This window comes from Erpetoichthys calabaricus, chromosome 2 (assembly GCF_900747795.2).
Source record: "Erpetoichthys calabaricus chromosome 2, fErpCal1.3, whole genome shotgun sequence".
NCBI lineage: Eukaryota > Metazoa > Chordata > Cladistia > Polypteriformes > Polypteridae > Erpetoichthys > Erpetoichthys calabaricus.
This window is the reverse complement of record NC_041395.2, coordinates 208,226,715-208,246,643: the sequence shown is the minus strand read 5'-3', so window position 1 is coordinate 208,246,643 and position 19,929 is coordinate 208,226,715. Positions and strand designations below refer to the sequence as shown.

Genomic DNA, 19,929 nt, shown 5'->3' with positions numbered 1-19,929 from the left:
CCGTGGAAAGGTATTTGACCCATTCTTGATTTCTGCTTATTCATAACACTTAATTGTTTCTGATCTCCAAACAAAATTTAGTAAAATACATAAAGCAACCTGAGTAAACACAATGCAGAGTTTATAAATGATCTTTGAATTATTGAAGGTGTGGGGAACAGCCCGGACACAGATAGGTAGACATGATGGTTTCACCACACACCAGTTTATTTACAATATTATTTACAATAGTGAGCACTAACCCAGTGCTGCAGCACCAATCACCCCTTAAGTCCTTGGCCACACAACACAATGCCTTCAGTCTCTGGTCTGCCTCCACTCCTCTCCTCTGAGCTCCGTCCTACTTCCACCCAACTCTTGCCATTGACTGGAGGGAGGCGGCCCCCTTTATACACCCAGGATGGGCTCCAGGTGCTTCCCGACACTCTTCCGTCGACACTCCCCTGTGTGGCGGAAGTGCCAGCTGCGCAACTGGAAGGACTTCGGGTGTCCCTGCCCCTCTTCCCCCCAGCACCTCCGGGTGTGGCGGAAGTGCTGTGGTCCAGGGCTCCCAAGGCACTGGTGCCCCCCTGGCAGCCCCCAAAGCAACCAGGGTGGTCGTCCCCTCGTGTTCAGGAGGAGGCACAAGCCCTCCTCCGGTCCTCCCGGCCGGGCATGAACCCCAGCCGGGTGCCACAAAGGGAAAAAAAAAAAAAGTTTACCAACACCTGCATCACTCATGTTGATTTGTTGTTCCCTTAGTCACTCAATTATGAACCAAATTTAAGTAACGAGTTAAATTAGACAGTTTGAATCTAAACATCACTTAACTAGAACCTTTCCACCAATGTGAAGCTGACTAAAAGGAATCATCACACCATGCCTCGGTCAAAAGGAATTCTGAGAAAGAAATTTACTGAAATATATCAGTGGGGAAATGGATTACAACACAATCCCTAAAATCATCCAGTGAACAGCCATCATCTCAAATATAGGGGACGGGTGGGGGGGATCTTGTAACAGTGGTAACGCTGCCCAGGAGTGTCCAGCCTAGCAAAATTACTTCAAGAGCCCATAGAAAGTTCACCCAGGAAGTCTCAGGTGAACATCTAAGGAAGTGCAGGACTCTCTTAGCTGAGTTAATGTCAGCCATTCATGATTCCACCATTTGAAAGACACTGGGCAAAAATGGTATGCATAGGAGAGCTGCAAGGTGAAAACTACGGCTAAACAAGAGGAACATAAAGGGTGGTCTAACATTTGCTTTAAAAAAAAAAAAATTGATTACTCCCAAAACATATGGGCTAATGTTCTGTAGTCTAAGGAGTCAAAAGTAGAACTTTTTGAAAAACATGGGTCTCAACAAATCTGCCGTAAAGGTAACAAAGCCATCGACATTAAGAAAACCGTATCCACAATCAAATATAGTGATGGTAATGTGACGGCGTGGCTTTGCTTTCCTACTTCAGGGCCGGGGTGACTTACCGTAACTGAGGGAAGCATAAAGTTAGTGCTCTACCAGAAAGTACAGTCCAGTCATCAGTCCACGATCTGTGGCTCAAGCACAGTTGGGTTATGCAGCAGGACGACAATCCAAAGCACAAGAGCAAGTCTACCTCTGAATGGCCAAAGACTGATGTCAAGTTACTGGAAGCATCCAACTGCAGTTGTTGCTGCTAAAGCTGGCTCAACCAGGCATTAAGTTTAGCAGGGATTTACTTTATCAAATGGTTGATATAGTTGAATGTTTTTCCCTTCAATAAATCTAATGACCATTTAAAACTGTATAGTGTGTTTACTTATGTTGTCTTCTTTTGTATTATACAAAATTTGTTTGGGGAACAGAAGCAATTAGATGTTATGAATAAGCAAAAATGGAGGACTTCAGGAAGACAGCAAATACTCTTTCACAGCTCTGCATATCCATTATGTACTTGTGTGCAGAGTGCATGAATGCCATGTTACAGAGGCTAATGCATAACTACTATAATGAAATAATATTCTGGTCGAGATGGACTCGGGTGAACACCGGTGTCTAAGAGCTGATGAGCTGCAGTGTGCCGTTTCTGTAACGTGCGTTTATATTCAGCACTTCTGTCAGAGTTTATTCCATGGAGTGCTAATCATGCCTGTAGGTTCTTTTTTTTTTTAGGTCTAACCTTGTTCACCAGCTGTGAGCCGAGTGTCTCTTTGTCACATCTGTATATTTATACATTGGAAATGTAACGTAGTGTACTTGTAGTGGCGTGCAATGTGTGGAGATTCAAAACATAATGCAATTACCTTCATTAATGGCTTCCATTAGGATCTTTTCACCCTTCACCGCCTCTGGAGTCTCAGCTCGAAAAAGATTTCGTGAGTTGAGTGAAACATTCACACCATTTTTAGCTTGGATCATAGCCACTTCGGAAAATAAGCTCACCCTCTCTTCTAACAGCTCCACTATATCTTTATTTTTTTGGTGGATTGCATCTATGAAGGAAAAAGAAAGGGATGAGAAATACATAATATTCAATTCAGGGAAGCAGGAAGTGTGTAGCATTTCAGGATGTGGGGAGTATGCCATGACGCTGCAGCCTCAATCCTCAACCCTGGTGTACTTACTCTTAACACAACTTGAACAATAATGCCGTAAATATATGTAACAGACGTGCTATTACCAACTTATTAGGACTTTACCCTTTTCAACAGCTGTCATTTTCAACGGCTTGAATTCTTCTGCATGCCACATATTTACAAGGGACTGTATAAAGCTAGCAACAGAAGGAAGGTACAAGTAGTTTACTGGACTAAAAGCTAGACCAAAGTTCCAAAACATGACCAAACTTCCTTTAGTCGCTTAATGAATTAGTCAATCAGCATTTTCTTTTGCATCTTACAATGTCAAATAAATTTCCAAACCAACCAGGAGTAATCATATGAATTAAGGAAAAAATCCATGAAAATTTCATATTAGTGGGGTTACCTGCAGGCTAGACTTCTGCTGAAGCTGGCATGTATCTGAAAGGGGCTTCAGAGTTAATATGAATGCATCATGTATGAATTACTTTAGAACAGCTTACCGGTGGTGTATGTAATGTTTTAGCGGACATTTTTAAAGAAAGGTGTCAGGTAATATACTGCAACTGCTGAAAATTGTGGATAGCATCAAAATTTCCAAGGACATTTTGTTTAAAAATCAAATACAATATATCTTCTTCTTCTTTTGGCTGCTCCCGTTAAGGGTTGCCACAGCGGATTATCTCCTTCCATATCTTTCTGTCCTCTGCATCTTGTTCTGTTATACCCATCACCTGCATGTCCTCTCTCACTACATCCATAAACCTTTGCTTAGGCCTTCCTCTTTTCCTCTTCCCTGGCAGCTCTATCCTTAGCATCCTTCTCCCAATATACCCAGCATCTCTCCTCTGCACATGTCCAAACCAACACAATCTCCGTCCAACTTGAGGCTAGAGGCGTAGCTACGGTTTTGAGCGCCCGGGGACAACTGAAGATTTTGCGCCCCCTCCTGTTTGCCAAAATGCAACGGGGAAGGGAAAGAAACATCAATTTGGCGCTCCCTGGATGCTGCGCCCGGGGACAGATGTTTCCCCCTTGCCCTCCCCCAGCTATGCCACTGACTTGAGCTGACCATCTAATGTGCTCATTTCTAATCCTATCCATCCTCGTCACACCCAGTGCAAATCTTAGCATCTTTAACTCTGCTACCTCCTGCTCTGTCTCCTGCTTTCTGGTCAGTGTCACCGTCTCCAACCCATATAACATAGCTAGTCTCACTACCATCCTGTAGACCAGGTGTGGGCAAACTCAGGCCTGGAGGGCCACAGTGGCTGCAGGTTTTTGTTCCAACCCAGTTGCTTAATTAGAGAACAATCCTTGCCAATAATTACATTTCATGACTTGTTAGTGCTTTAAGTCTGTCTATGTGAGGTCATTCTCATAGATTTTGTTTTCCTTTCTAAGGATATCATCCAAATGATTTGAAGTCTAAAACGGATGAGTAATTCTCAGTCCTTCACTTTTCCCTCTTCACTTTCCTTCCATGTATTTAATTAAACCAAATAGTGAACAATAAATCCACACAGGTGTAAATGGAAACAAGCTAAATGGAGAACTGCTGGTCTCTTTTATCATTTGCATTATTGCTAATAAGGGGCAATTAAAATCTGAGAATACAGCTGTTTAAAATTAAAATAAGCAGGGTTCAAAATCTTAACGAGTGAGACAACTGAAATAAAGCAGAAGTGTTACTTGAGCAATTAGTGCGTCTTATTAAGTACCTGGGCTGGAACCAAAACCCGCAGCCACTGCAGCCCTCCAGGAATGACTTTGCTCACCCCTGCTGTAGACCTTCCCTTTCACTCTTGCTGATACCTGCCTGTCACTAATTACTCCTGACACTCTTCTCCACCCATTCCATCCTGCCTGCACTCTCTTTTTCACCTCTTTCCCACAATCCCCATTACTCTGTACTGTTGATCCCAAGTATTTAAACTCATCCACCTTCGCCAACTCTACTCCCTGCATCCTCACCATTCCACTAACCTCCCTCTCATTTACACACATGTATTCTGTCTTGTTCCTACTGACCTTCATTCCTCTCCTCTCTAGAGCATCTCCCCACTTCTCCAGGGTCTCCTCAACCTGTTCCCTACTATCGCTACAGATCACAATTGTCATCAGCAAACATCATAGTCCTTGGGGACTCCTGTCTAATCTCGTTTGTCAACCTGTCCATCACCATTGCAAATAAGAGCCTGTTAAAGCAAATCCTGAAAGTCTGCAGTGTACTAGTGAATGGACAAGTGAAGCAAATTTCACAAATTGTGCTGAAATTATTTAAGGTCTACCCACCACGTAAACTTCGCAGATGAGCCTCATCCTCTGTCTCAATGAGTGGGAACTCCTCTCTACGTGGACAACTAAGCAGAAGAAAGAGGTCATTATTAATTTTACTGCCAACAACCTTTACTGTGTTCTGCAAATTTAAAACACAACATGTAATGCCTAATCATTCACTATAAAGTGGTGTGCAGGTCTGCACACTCAGATCTAGGCTCTACTTACTTTGTAACAGCTTGGTGTATGTTTTTCATCCAAGTGCTGCGATCATCTCGAGAGTTTGTGTAAATTTCATACATTACTGGAGGACTGGAGTTGCTGATCAGAAACAATCCTTTCTCTTGATTGGCTATATCCCTTAATATAAGGTTCATGAGTGAGATCACTGGAGGTTTGTCCTGGAAGATAAAGCAAATCATGCATGAGTTGCATCTAGAAAAGGCTAAGAAACACACAAACTAAAAATTGACATCTTTAATCTAGTGAAATACTAAAACCTGCGTCTTCAGAGAAGACTGCCAAGCCAGCTTTTACTTTTTCTTTTAATATGACAAAACTAGAGGACATAAAGAACTCCTGTTCCAGATGTTCATTAGGCTTTAACCTAATCAAATTACACAACAGGAATAATCTTGTAATGCTGCCAATTTTAGCAGTCTGATTAGAGTTGTGCGAGTGTAACACACAAAGATGTTAATTGTGTAAATCTGCTCAAATCTGAAACGAATACAGAACATAAAAAAAATGTTTGCTGTCAGCCTTATGGGGTTTGTTTGTCAGGATTTAGCATCAGGAGGAAAAAAAACAACACAGTGCAGGAAGAGCCTGAATAATCCTGAATCAGATGTTCTGACAGATTAAAATCATGAAAACATCGTGTGAGGCCTTCTACAGTGATTAACATTTCCTACACATTTGTTGATACCTTGCCGTTAAGACTTTGTTGCTAAGCAGGTTGCCTTTATATTGGTAAATAATCAAATAAACTTTCTTATACAGCATGTGGCATCGTGGTGTAGTGGTTAACACCTTTGCCTCACAACTCCTCAATAGACTGTGGATTATATAGGAAGGGATCTACAACTATGGTTTGTGCAACATTCATGTGCCACAGAGCAAATCTGCACTGGCTTTCAAGTGTGTCCTGGCATTACAATAGATAAGGACAAAGAATGGCCACATGCTACATGTTGATTAGAACCTATAAAACCTATTTTTACTCTCTAAATTGTTCTTTATAAAGAATTGCTTGCTAAAGTTTTTAATGTATGGAACTTGCAGCAACCCTTCAGACACAGAGCTTTAATGGCACAAGAACTGTGCCCGGACACAAAGTTGTTGCACTTTTCAGAATATTTTGATTGGCTATGGATGTGGTTTTCTCATGTATACACTGTATGAAAAAAACAACTTTTTAATGCTCATTTTTTAGACTATTGCATCTTTTTTTTTTCTCTGACAGTTTTTTGATTATATAACTGGCATCTCTGTCATGACAGCAGAAAAGTCTCTCCCAGGAACAGTAGACCTGTATTTGTTAAGGTGGGGAGTATGTTATTTGTGAGCTTCACTGCACAAAGATAACTGACAAACTGCTAAATCTCACAGTAGCAATGTGTGATAATACTGGTTTAATTTGTTAAGGTACACAGAACTTATTGTGTATACTTTCTTTTTTCACTTTTACATTAAAAGGACCATTATTCACCCATTCATTTCTGAACCCATTTAGTTCCAGTTTAGTGACACAAAACTGGCCTGGTCTAGCATTTAATCAAGGCTGACACCGACAAGAAAAAGTCCTAAACATCCATGGCACTCAAACACCGTCATTCTTTAACAAATGGCCGGTCACCTAACTTGAACATTTTTGGGATGTGGCGAGAATGTGCAGTACCTGGTGAAAAAAACAATGTGGTCATGGAGAAAACCCAGACACCTGGAGGTGTTATGTAGCAGATGCTTTTGTTATTTCTGCATAGAGCCTCTCGTTATCAATTGTGGTTACTTTGGAGGTTTTATTTGCACTTTAGAACTCTTAAGTAAATTACAATCCATAATGAAGATGTTGGCACATTTCAAACACACTTCTGTGAGAAAAGAAAAAAACTCACCAGACTTGCAAAGTTATACTTCAGGTCCTTCTCTTGGAGAAACACTAAGATATCAGTCATTAAAAGAACATGAACATCTGAAACAAACAAAAAGCAGATGCACATGAGTTGCAGACTGTATTATTGGCACCCTGGGTAAATAAAAAAATAAGACTTTTTGTTCATCACCTTAATCTTACTGTCAAATTAAAAGTGAAATCCAATCTTTCAATAAGGTACAGATTTTCAAGAAAATAAATTCTCATCAACAATCTTTCCCCTCACTCTAAATGTGTCACAATTATTGGCACCCCTGCATTTAATGCTTTGTGCGCCATCCCATACATTTTTAATGTGGTTTAAGTGCACCATTAAACTTCAGTGAGTAGTCTTGCTTTTGAGATGTATACTTAAATTTGTCATCACAGCAGTCTAGCAAGTTAAAAAAAATAATATTGACACTGGATCTGATCACAATAATTATTTATATTATATATATATAAAATATAATATAATATATAATATTTATATATATATAAATATGGAAGAGAAGGTCTGTGATACGGTTTGCATATTTGCAGTTGGAGATCCACAAAGGGAGAAAAAACGAATCACGTATCATAAAATAGTTTTATTCCTGAGCTTTCAACCCCTATCAGGGGTCTTCATCAGAGGATAATGCTTAGACTTACAAGAATCAAAGGCAATATATAGCAACACATTCAGTATTGGGGTGGCGGTGACTAAGTCAGTATGATCAAGGGGGGGGGGGGGGGTTGTATAGTTTAATTAATGTGTACATGTCCTTCTTACGTTGGCATATGCTGGGTTTATGTCCAAGTGTCTGTTGATGGCGTTTTCATCTGATAGCCAAGACTCGGCCAACTCTCTGGCGCTTTTTGTACTGGCCTTAAATTTAACTTTTACGTTGTCCCAGTTGAATGTGTGTCCTGTCGATTTAGTATGTGCATATATCACACATTCAACTGGGATATATATATATATATATATATATATATATATATATATATATATATATATATATATATATATATATATATATATAATTTATATATATATACAGTGGAACCTCTATATACGAGTTTAATTCGTTCCAGCACTGAGCTTGTATAGCGAATTTCTCGTATCTAGAACAAACTTCCCCATTGAAAATAATGGAAATCCAGTTAATCCGTTCCGCACCCCAAATATATTAACATAAAAATCAATTTTCCTAACAAATAACACTGATAAATTATATATACTGTAGTCTACCTTTAATAAATAACACTGGTAAATAATATAACTGATTATTAAAAGAATCAAAACAGGTGTCCAAAGTGCAGTAGAGCATTCAATAAATCTTTAAATAAATAATCCTTAAAACAGTTGTGAAGTGGAGGTTTAAAATACACAAGAATAACAATCCTTTAACACGAGGTTAAAACGTCAAAAGGATGCAGTCTTTAAAAAACAGATGACAGTCCCCGGTGCTTCTTCTCTGTTAGCGTCTCACCTGCGGACTCTGCAACAGGCGAGACACTCTTAATGCAGCTGACCTTCTCTACACCGTCCTGCTTCAGCTGTTTGGCTCGCCTGTTCAGCTCACTGTTCAGCTACACGTGAGCCTGCACTCGCTCGCTCGCTCTCCCGCACCGCCTGCCTGCCTTCGCGCGCGCGCTCTCTCTCTCTCTTTTCTTTTACTTCTTCTCCCCCTTAACCGGCTCGCGCTTCTCTATATAGCTGCAGCCCATCAGCCACAGGAACAATCATGGATGTGGGCAGTTTCCCACCGGTGCACTTAAGTGAGAAACGCAGACACCGCAGATCGCGGCTCGCAACTGCTACCACGCCCCCTCGCTAAGCCGCGAGCTATACCCACAGCCTGGCTCGTGGCTCGTTACGCGAGCCAATGCTCGCATTTAGATCTGAATTTTTCGCTCATACTTTCCTCGTATTTTGAATTTCTCGTATACAGAGGTGATCGTATCTCGAGGTTACACTGTATAAATATATATATATATATTTATATATATATCCATCCATCCATTTTCCAACCCGCTGAATCCGAACACAGGGTCACGGGGGTCTGCTGGAGCCAATCCCAGCCAACACAGGGCACAAGGCAGGAACCAATCCCGGGCAGGGTGCCAACCCACCGCAGGACACACACAAACACATCCACACACCAAGCACACACTAGGGCCAATTTAGAATCGCCAATCCACCTAACCTGCATGTCTTTGGACTGTGGGAGGAAACCGGAGCCCCCGGAGGAAACCCACGCAGACACGGGGAGAACATGCAAACTCCACGCAGGGAGGACCCGGGAATCGAACCCAGGTCCCCAGATCTCCCAACTGCGAGGCAGCAGCGCTACCCACTGCGCCACCGTGCCGCCTTAAAATATTATATATATATATTTATTTTAATTCCACAACTGGCCAGTACCTAGAAGTATTACGTATTTTTAGAAGACTAACATTAGGGCACAAAGAACTATAAAAAGACCCAACACACACACACACACACACACACACGGAAGAATTTAAAGCAAGTATTCTCTCCCCTTACCCTTAAATCTGGAGCCAGTCTTTAACAGGAGAGGCCCCTCGTGCAACAGTTTCCGTCGCAGTAGCTCACCACTACGGAAAGATCTGTTATTGTTTGCAGTAATCTCAGTCTGGTTGCCTTGTACGTTCGTTTCAGCCCATTGGTCAAGCCGAGAGTGGATTTCTTGCAGACGCTGGGTTTTCTCGAGGTCATGCACTTCTTGGTCAATGGAGCTTAGCAGCTCCCGGATCAAAACCAGCGCTTGTTGGAGATTAAGGCCATCCTCTTCATTACCTTTGTGAAAAAGTAACCAGAAACAGCATAATCAAAAAAAAGTATATACACAAGCTATCCACACACATCCTTGGCAGCAAATTAAAATTTCACTTTCAACAAAAAGAGAGGTTCATTACAAACAGCTCTCAAGTTAGAATTGGGTTCTCGGCACTCTGGTGCTCCATTGAACTACATTTTTTTTTTTTTTTTTAATATAAAGTCTGCCTTGTGTAATCACATTAGCTTTATAACATGTGAACTCTCCTCCCCAGGTCTGAAATACCAAGAATGGTCCAAACATGCACTACACACACACACACACACACACACCTTTCGTGTTTTGAAGAATGCGGTCAATGAGGACAGGGTACTTGGTGATTCGCTGAGTCACAAGAAGAATGCACTCTTGAATTCCATGCCGACGAAGCAAAGCACCTCGACTCACTCTCTGGAACAAAACAGAAAACACCATCACCTGCCATTCTGTGTCACTCAGTCATTTTAGTGCCCTTCATATATTGCTATCTGATTTAGATTTTTGTGATATCAGCTGGTTACAGTCCAAACATTGTTCCTAAAATGTACTTTTTACCTCTTTGCACCTATTCTTATGTTGCCGTTTCACTAGAAAAACTTGGGGTGGGGAGTGTACAGTATTGGCGATTTTCTTTTTATTTGGACTTTGCCCATTCCATTCTTAATACCTTCCTTCTCCTCCGTCACATCACTTTTACAACACTAACAGGAGCTTTTATTGTTGACTTTTGTACCATCAGTAACATTCTCCACCAGCTCTCAGCTTTTTAAAATTTTCCCTTTTAACATTTCATCATGTTCAAAGGCTTTCCTGTTAACATTGTCATTTCTGTTATACGTCAGATTCAGTCTGCTTTTTCCTCTGTACTTTTTTTCCTCTTGTCTTTTTTATTCATCAACTGCTTCTAATTTCTTGTATAAAATACTCTTGCCTTTTACAAAGAATTATATTGATTTTATCACCAGACTGGAACGATTATCTGAGTTTTTGTCTATATGGATTTTCCACATTTAATCAAAATGTGTTTTTAAAAAGAAAATTGACTTAAATTTACTCTGCCAAAAAAGATCTTAAGGGAAAAAAGTACTTGTTGCAGTTTTCAAATCCCTATGGAAACTCAAAGTTTATAACAGTAAAAATCAATTGCTGAATAAGGAGGAAATCGGCCTCCTCCAGTGAACCAATGAAAGAACTGCCCGAGTATGCGAATACTAAACCCTCAGATAAGGTATCGTTACCCAGGCTGTGCATCAAAAAGACTGCTCTCAAAATGAAAAAATGACAAGAGCATTCCAAAGAAGTTAGAGATAAAATAGGAAAAACAATACCCCAGGATTTGGATGTCCCAATTAGCACTAATGGCTTAATGATCAAAAAGTGGAAGTTACGCCAAACTACCCAGACACGCCAAGGAAAGGTCATCTGTCAAAACTCTCCATACAGATAATTAGGGGGCTTGCGAGTTTCACGATTTGAAATCTGCCAGGAGGAATGGACCAAAATCAATAGTCCATACTTGCCTCCAAAAAAGCTTAGACCTTTTATTACTTTAAGTATTTTGAAGCCTCACGTGGGGTTGGAATACTTCTGAAACCAGCAGGTTTCATTTTTCCCTTTCATATTTCTCTTTCTAAAATATGTCAATGTAAAATTAGGGGGGAAAAAAAACCTGAAAATATAAATCTCAAAAAATATTAAGTGTTGCTATTCAATAAACATAAATGGTAAAGGGTCTGAATATCTTTGGAAAGCACAGTCTAATTCTGGACTCAACATTTTGCCACTTGCCTGGTTTTTCTACTTGGCATGTCTCCATTGCTTCTATTTCGTCATTTCCTTATTATAGCTACAAGTTGTATAAAGTTACATTTATAGCTCTATAAAATTCATGTTATGCATTTTATTTTGAATACACTGACCAGTGAAACAACCACTTATAGATTTTTTTGGTTTCCTTTGAGTTTAAATGGTAGACTATTTTTACTCATCTCATTTGTGCCAATGTTGACAGTGATGGTTGGATTCAGTCCGTATCAGGTCAGGGATTTATCCACACACATTGTGATCTGGGCAGGCAACACAATGAATAAGATTTACGGTCATTGCGCAAACTTGCATATCAGGCCTTCAACATCTTAGCACTCCTCCTATGACAACATTCTTCGTGCTGAGTGTGGGTTTAGGCTGAGGCTTCTCAGTCATGGCTATAATCCCAAAAAATAATAATTTTCCTTTTTTTAAAAATCAGGGTTACACAGAAAGTTGTCACTGAGCCTTAAGAATGTTTTAGGAGTCTAAAGCCTTAAGCAAATGTCACATTAGATGACTTTTCCAGCGATTCTTAGTCATAGCCTTCATTTACTTAATCTCAGCCAGTTGGAGGCAGTCAATGGTGCGCCCCTGATAAGACGATCATCTAATTTGACATACCCAATGACTGAGGCCAGCTAATCTCCAACTGGCTAGAATAAAATAGAACATGTTTGGATTTTCTTGTTATTCGGAGGGGCAAGTTGTGTACGCAAAAAAGAGCTGGCAACTAAATGAACCAATGAATGACCATCTGGAAGTACAATGCAGCGAGGAGGAACAAAGAAAACACACGTTTTGAACCTCACAAATAGAAGAGAAGCTCTCTGTCTAATGTCTCTTATTTTACATATTATAATAGAAATAGATATACACACATACATATAAAAGAATTAAAGGACAGACATTACTACTGAACTTGTTGCAGTCATTACACCTTTGTAATGCGCTATTGGCTATCAGAAAACAGGCCAAGTATAACTGTGCTGGAATCCTCAGTAAGTAATTGTGACATGGGCTGCAATTTTCAATCTTTTAGTTTGACACAGGGCAGTGACAAGATCAGCAAGTCCGATATGCCTCATGACAAAAGGTCATGTAATGTAATGTTGGCTTTAGGCAGATCACTCTTTAGTCATATAAAGAGAATACCTTCAGTGATATACAGTACGTGATATCTTCTGATAACACCTCAAAAAAGAATTATATTCAAGATTCAAGACAAGGTCTACTCAAACATATTTCAGTCTTAAAAGTTTCTAATCAGTAATAATAATTACTGAATCAGCCCAGGGGCATCACTGGAAATTGCAGGCAACTTCAGGTGCCTTAATATACATACACGATCATCACAACTTAACACATCATTGAGCAATAAAATATCCAGTCCAGGATGACCCAAAGTAGACAAACCAATTGATAAACTGTATACAGGACAGCACACTGGGAATTTTCAAGAAATTCTGCGTGTACAGTATTGCATCAGCTGATCTACTAGCTGTCCTGGAGATAAAGTAAGGGACTACCAAGAAACTAATACAAAAATGCTGTATTAAGAGTATTATGGAAAACCCTAAAAGCAGATAGGTCATAGAAACAGTAACATGCTTCAAGAAATAGAGATCTTTAATAGTGTGACCCCATACACAGAAAGCTGTTAAACAGGAGTTTATTCTTTGCATAGTCCTGTCCTAATTTATAAGTAAATCCCCTGCTCTGCTGTGTAAGGGGAATTCTCTCTACTAAAGTGCCACAGATATCACGTCTTTACTTAAATACAACATTATCCTGTGCTTGTCTGACAGGTGCTGCACAAATACCACCAATGCATCCCCAAGCTCACACCCTTACCCGTACAAACTGCTGGAACTTCTTGTCCTTTGTAAGCAGTTCTTTGTATAGTTTCAGTGACTTGAGGTGACGACTGCAGAACTCCACATAAGCCTTCCTCATCTGGTCAACACTCTCACCAGAGAACTGAGAACAAGAAATAGACAACACAACCTCAATTTCAACATTTATTGCAAGTCAAGGAGGTTCAGTTAATTAACATGCACTATGTCATTATCACTCCATGGGGAAAAAAAACAAAATAAAAACTTGCAGTCATTTGATTTAGTAATATGCCAAATATTGTATTGTATTTTGCAAATCCATTTTGAAGGGATCAGTGTAGTGTGGCTTTAAACTGTATAACCCAGACGTACCCTGTTGCACCCCCTTCTAAAAGTCACTTTAAACACTCACCAACTCATAAAGGTCACCTTAAATAAATACTTCTCATCTTTATAATAGATTTCAAGCTGTTGCTATTACCATTAAGCAACATGCTTTCAACTTTCAGGAACACAGACTTCTACACAGCAGGAGTGGAGCAGAGAGCCAAGTTACATCAAAGAAGTGTGACATGAGCTCTTGTAGAAATCGCTACACAGGCTGAAAAGCACAGCTTGCAGGATGTCAATGAATGTCACAAGGCGACCTCAAGCTTTGTCTTGTGTACAAATGACATGTCAGGACATATGTACCTGAAGCTGGTGCTGTTTTACCTTTCATCAGTGAAACAAGTGAATTCTTGGCAATGCCCAATTTATATTTTAGCTATTTTTTCCCCCCAAATGAAAGACTAAAATTAAGTAATTATCATTTCAAAACATTTTTTCAGGTGGCACATTACTGCCTCACTATACTTGAGCCCCAGGTTTGAAGTGTGAATGTAGAGTCTAAACTAGCTCACCGTGAGTACACATCTCTCCTAAAACAGCCCAGCTTCCCCATTCAGGACTCCCAAATATTCCTGTTGCTCTCCAGTTCTATGCAACCCTGAATTAGTAAAAGTCAATACATAAAATGGCAGTACGAACCCTGAACTTGTCACAGCACTAAAGCATCTTTGTCACTCTGTGACAGAGCTTTTCCCTTAAAAAGGTAAGCTGGTTTATATTAAATAAATTGATGATTTTACGATTCTTTTGTTTATCATGGTGCCAGTGTGCCAATGTGTTGGCCTGACAAACATGAAAGTGTGAATTTCACCGTATTCCACACTTGCTTGTTCTGGCACAGATGACCACAAACTCTTCAAGCTCTGAACAACTGTGTGTTGAGCTCACAGGAATCTGTAATTCCTTAAGTATTGTGAATTCTCTGTTAACATTTAGAATTTTTTCGGGATTTCCGATGGCTGAACATTGTGACCACAAGGGGGTGCCAGTGAACACCAAACCCAAGACACAGTAAAACACCAGACGTTCACAATCTTCTCCAGTGATCATTCACAGTACTAATACAAATTAAACAATAACCAAACAATTGTTCCTCCTTACACCATCTGCTGAGTGTTGCCCGCTGCCTTCCAACTCAACCATGTAAGTCAGCAAGCTCACTTATGCCAGAACCAAGAATGCTTCTGGTGCAATGCCATGTCTTCTGGGGAGCACATCCAGGCCATAAGGAAAGTAGGAAGTGCCTGACAGAGTCCACTATTGGTATTTAGGGACCCCAACAGGGCTGCATTTCCAAACTCCTTATCCCAAGCACCACTGCGGGTGTCCAAATTGAGTTCCCATGTGAGGACCACTGTCACCTAGTGTATGGGGGATACAACTGCTCCCAACACCAGCTGGACAAAAAGTTATTTTTTTGATCTACCAGCCAGTACATTGGTTGTTCCTTGCTGGCCTCCTGGCTGGGTACGAAATCACCCCCATTTTCTGGCTGGGATGCCTGTCCTTCTACAAACGTACCATGACTCTCACATCCCTGGACTACAATTCTTACTGGCTATATTATAAAGAATGGCAGGTGCAAAAAATGCTAGATGTCATGGCCCTTTTAAGTTTATCAACTATGTTGCTTTGTAATTGCTTTCAGAATGCTCTTGACTATGGCTGACTTCATTGCTTAGCTGTACATAAGTCTGACAAATGAGGCCAGAGGCCCTTCTTTTGTTCAAGCTCTGTTGTTTAGATTATCAGCCACGTTGTTCCACCATCTCATTCAGAAACATTTAAAAAAAACTGTCAAGACTTCCATTTCATCAACATGACTTCAGTAGTTTGTTTCAGATTCCTTTATGCAAAGAAGTGCTTCCTGGCCACTGCCTTAAATACACTTGGCCGTTAACTTTCACCAGTGTACTGGAGTATATGATTCACTATGTAACTAAAAGTCATCAGGCCCGTGAATACCTGTGTGAAGCTGCTGGCTGTGAAAGATGCAATAAAAACTAAAAGGACTGTTTGATTTTGTATAAAGGATGACTCCCCAACACAAATTTACAATTGCTATCTCACAACTCTACTGACCTGGGTTCAGATCGTGGCTCTGCTACTAACTGCATGTCCTCCCGTTGTTCACATAGCGTTTCTCCAGATACCACAGTTTCAACAGAAATCAAGAGATTTGCATGCTAGGTTAATTTGAGACTATAATTATTCTTAAATGAATCACTGAGAACGTGTCCAGTGATGGACTTGTGCATCCCATTCAGCCATAATGCTACCTGAACAAGTTCTAACTCTGCATGACAAAGTAATGGAAAACAGTAATTTCAAAAATTGTGGAAGAACTACTGTCACTTAATAAATAAGAACAAACTGAATTTTCATTATGCTTTTGCTAATCAGTTTATCCATTCTTCAGAAGTCAACCTAAGTGCATTGAAATCACTGATGCCAACCACAAAATTCAGTGCAGTGAGTTTGACCAAGCATCTTTTTTAGATCGAGATACAGAACCAGGACAAGCCTCAGACCATGCAGCATTTTTCAAGTCTAAGTTATTTTTTCACAAAGATGGTATATATGCATTTCCCTTGAAAAATTGTGTTTAAAGTTTAATATTTATGATAAATTTTAAGTAGTACTAGGGTGTTGTACCACGTTAGCCATTATGAATGTAGTGAGAAGTCAAGCAAAATGACACCTTTTATTGGCTAGCTAAAAACATTACAATATGCAAGCTTTTGAGGCAACTCAGGCCCTTTCTTCAGGCAAGACGATTACAAGATGATTACATCTCGCCTGCAGAAGTTACCACAAAAACATACATATTGTAATCTTTTTAGTTAGCCAATAAAAGGTGACATTTTGCTTGACTTCTCACGGATAAATTTTTAAAAATACATTGTCCTGGAAATTTACAATGAACCACATTGGGGGGCATGGGATTCCAACAGAAAATAAAAGCTTAAAAAACATACCAAATATGTCCAAGGCAGTTGTTGACCACTGATCTGTGTCTTACAATTACATGTATACACTGTACAATAGTTTATCTACTGTATGCCATTAAAAGAAAATGACCAGCTGATCGTGCCATCTCAGCAATTGTCTTCTTCCACAATGATCTTTCACCCCTGGGGTGTGATTTCATTTTCAAACACCAAATCACACAAAACTTTTCGTGCCACCTGATAGTTTTTTCGATTTACTGCTGTATTTATATGAGAACTCATTCAAGGGGGTAGGAAACCTATCGTTATCACAAGCTAAACATTACCAGGAATATGCAATAATGATTATTCCAAGATCCCTTTTGTTGTCTCAAACATGCGTCAGAAACCTGGCAGGCATGTTTTCTTATATCAAAATTTCTGACGCATCATGTTTTTAGACTTATTTTCCAGTGGTGCCCCATGTCCCATTATACTCTGCTGTGTACTACAGTGGAGGCAAGATATTTTATAGAAAATGGTTAACTTCAAAAAACAATTTAGCACATCAAATGAATACATACCATGTTTGTGAAGAAATAATGTGGACATGAAAATTACCAAACTTACCCTTTTGTAAGGACATTTACAAACTAATCTCATACTTACAGTGCATCCGGAAAGTATTCACAGCGCATCACTTTTTCCACATTTTGTTATGTTGCAGCCTTATTCCAAAATGGATTAAATTCATTTTTTCCCCCTCAGAGTTCTACACACAACACCCCATAATGAAAACATGAAAAAAGTTTGAGGTTTTTGCAAATTTATTAAAAAAAAACTGAGAAATCACATGTACATAAGTATTCACAGCATTTGCTCAATACTTTGTCGATGCACCTTTGGCAGTCTTTTTGAATATGATGCCACAAGCTTGGCACACCTACCCTTGGCCAGTTTCGCCCATTCCTCTTTGCAGCACCTCTCAAGCTCCATCAGGTTGGATGGGAAGCGTCGGTGCACAGCCATTTTAAGATCTCTCCAGAGATGTTCAATCGGATTCAAGTCTGGGCTCTGGCTGGGCCACTCAAGGACATTCACAGAGTTGTCCTGAAGCCATTCCTTTGATATCTTGGCTGTGTGCTTAGGGTCGTTGTCCTGCTGAAAGATGAACCGTCGCCCCAGTCTGAGGTCAACAGCGCTCTGGAGCAGGTTTTCACCCAGGATGTCTCTGTACATTGCTGCAGTCATCTTTCCCTTTATCCTGACTAGTCTTCCAGTTCCTGCCGCTGAAAAACATCCCCACAGCATGATGCTGCCACCACCATGCTTCACTGTAGGGATGGTATTGGCCTGGTGATGAGCGGTGCCTGGTTTCCTCCAAACGTGACGCCTGGCATTCACATCAAAGAGTTCAACCTTTGTCTCATCAGACCAGAGAATTTTCTTTCTCATGGTCTGAGAGTCCTTCAGGTGCCTTTTGGCAAACTCCAGGCAGGCTGCCATGTGCCTTTTACTAAGGAGTGACTTCCGTCTGACCACTCTACCATACAGGCCTGATTGGTGGATTGCTGCAGAGATGGTTGTCCTTCTGGAAGGTTCTCCTCTCTCCACAGAGGACGTCTGGAGTGACCATCGGGTTCTTGGTCACCTCCCTGACTAAGGCCCTTCTCCCCCGATCGCTCAGTTTAGATGGTTGGCCAGCTCTAGGAAGAGTCCTGGTGGTTTCAAACTTCTTCCACTTACAGATGATGGAGGCCACTGTGTTCATTGGGACCTTCAAAGCATCAGAAATATTTCTATAACCTTCCCCAGATTTGTGCCTCGAGGCAATCCTGTCTCTGAGGTCTACAGACAATTCCTTTGACTTCATGCTTGGTTTGTGCTCTGACATGAACTGTCAACTGTGGGACCTTATATAGACAGGTGTGTGACTTTCCAAATCATGTCCAATCAACTGAATTTACCACAGGTGGACTCCAATTAAGCTGCAGAAACATCTCAAGGATGATCAGGGAAAACAGGATGCACCTGAGCTCAATTTTGAGCTACATGGCAAAGGCTGTGAATACTTATGTACATGTGCTTTCTCAATTTAATTTTTAATAAATTTGCAAAAATCTCAAGTAAACTTTTTTAATGTCGTCATGATGGGGTGTTGTGTTTAGAATTCTGAGGAAAAAAATGAATTTAATCCATTTTGGAATAAGGCTGTAACATAAAATGTGGAAAAAGTGATGCGCTGTGAATACTTTCCAGATGCACTGTATAGACTTGTGTAAATTCAATATACTCATTTGGACTTCAGTAATAATTTGAAAAGCATTTTGACCACATGGTCATCCTAAAGGCACAGGATTCAAATCCAGTTTGCTGGATCCATGATTCTGCAGTGCTAACAATGAGACAATTTATGAACAAGACGATGGAGACGGAAGCATACCTGTTGGATAAGTATGTCGCCCAACTGCATGATTACAAAGTTGTGATCACTTCCTGAAGCCAGAGATTCCTTCCGGCGGAGGAGCAGTTGTGACAGGAAGTTAGTGTGTATATCTTCAAGTTCATCCAAACAAGGGAAGATGCCATGTACAATAGAGGAATCTAAATGCAGGTCTTCTATCATGCCCCTCCGGAAAATCCCAGACATGATCTTCAGAGTGCGTACATGATGCAGTTCAGTCTGAATCAGTTCTACAACAGAAGGGCAGGTCACAGCTCTCAGCACAAAAATATGGCAAACGATACAGTATATACTGCTCTGCTACTCCAGCGACGTTTCTGAAGGCTAAGAATGATTAGGCTCACCATAAATGACATCCTGCCTCTTCATCACATCTTTACGTTGCTGCTGCAGAAAGTTGGTATCCACCACCAGACTCCAGGAATCGGCCTCAAAATCTTTTCCTTCAGCTTCTAAATCGCTAATAACCTGGGTGTAAAAAAGCTCTCCTGTGAAAGGAATGAGAGTAAAACAGTGACGCTCGCCTAGTAATAAACCTAGTGGCTCAGTAGCACTAGAAAATTTGAGACAAGTTAAGCATTTTTTGGTCTCTTGAACAAAATGAAGGCCACTGCTGATCAGCAAGACACACTTTGCTTGTATGGCTGAAAAAGTGAAGAGCTTTCTACTAAATGGGCATAGTAATTTAGGGGGTTTCTCTTAAACACTGCACACACTCGGA

General features: G+C 40.4%; 1 protein-coding gene across 4 annotated transcripts in view; it reads right to left on the bottom strand.

Annotated features, from left to right (window-relative positions):
* arhgef1a (Rho guanine nucleotide exchange factor (GEF) 1a) overlaps positions 1–19,929 on the bottom strand; it is a 260,502-nt gene that overhangs the window by 23,972 nt on the left and 216,601 nt on the right. For all 4 annotated transcript variants that reach the window (XM_028795071.2, XM_028795072.2, XM_028795074.2 and 1 more), the window contains 9 exons: positions 19,553–19,696; positions 19,188–19,438; positions 13,441–13,566; positions 10,074–10,191; positions 9,489–9,761; positions 6,936–7,012; positions 5,047–5,219; positions 4,834–4,901; positions 2,263–2,451 (listed from right to left, as the gene is read on the bottom strand). In XM_028795071.2, the coding sequence (XP_028650904.1) occupies positions 2,263–2,451; positions 4,834–4,901; positions 5,047–5,219; positions 6,936–7,012; positions 9,489–9,761; positions 10,074–10,191; positions 13,441–13,566; positions 19,188–19,438; positions 19,553–19,696 (1,419 nt within the window). The remainder of the gene's footprint in view (positions 1–2,262; positions 2,452–4,833; positions 4,902–5,046; positions 5,220–6,935; positions 7,013–9,488; positions 9,762–10,073; positions 10,192–13,440; positions 13,567–19,187; positions 19,439–19,552; positions 19,697–19,929) is intronic.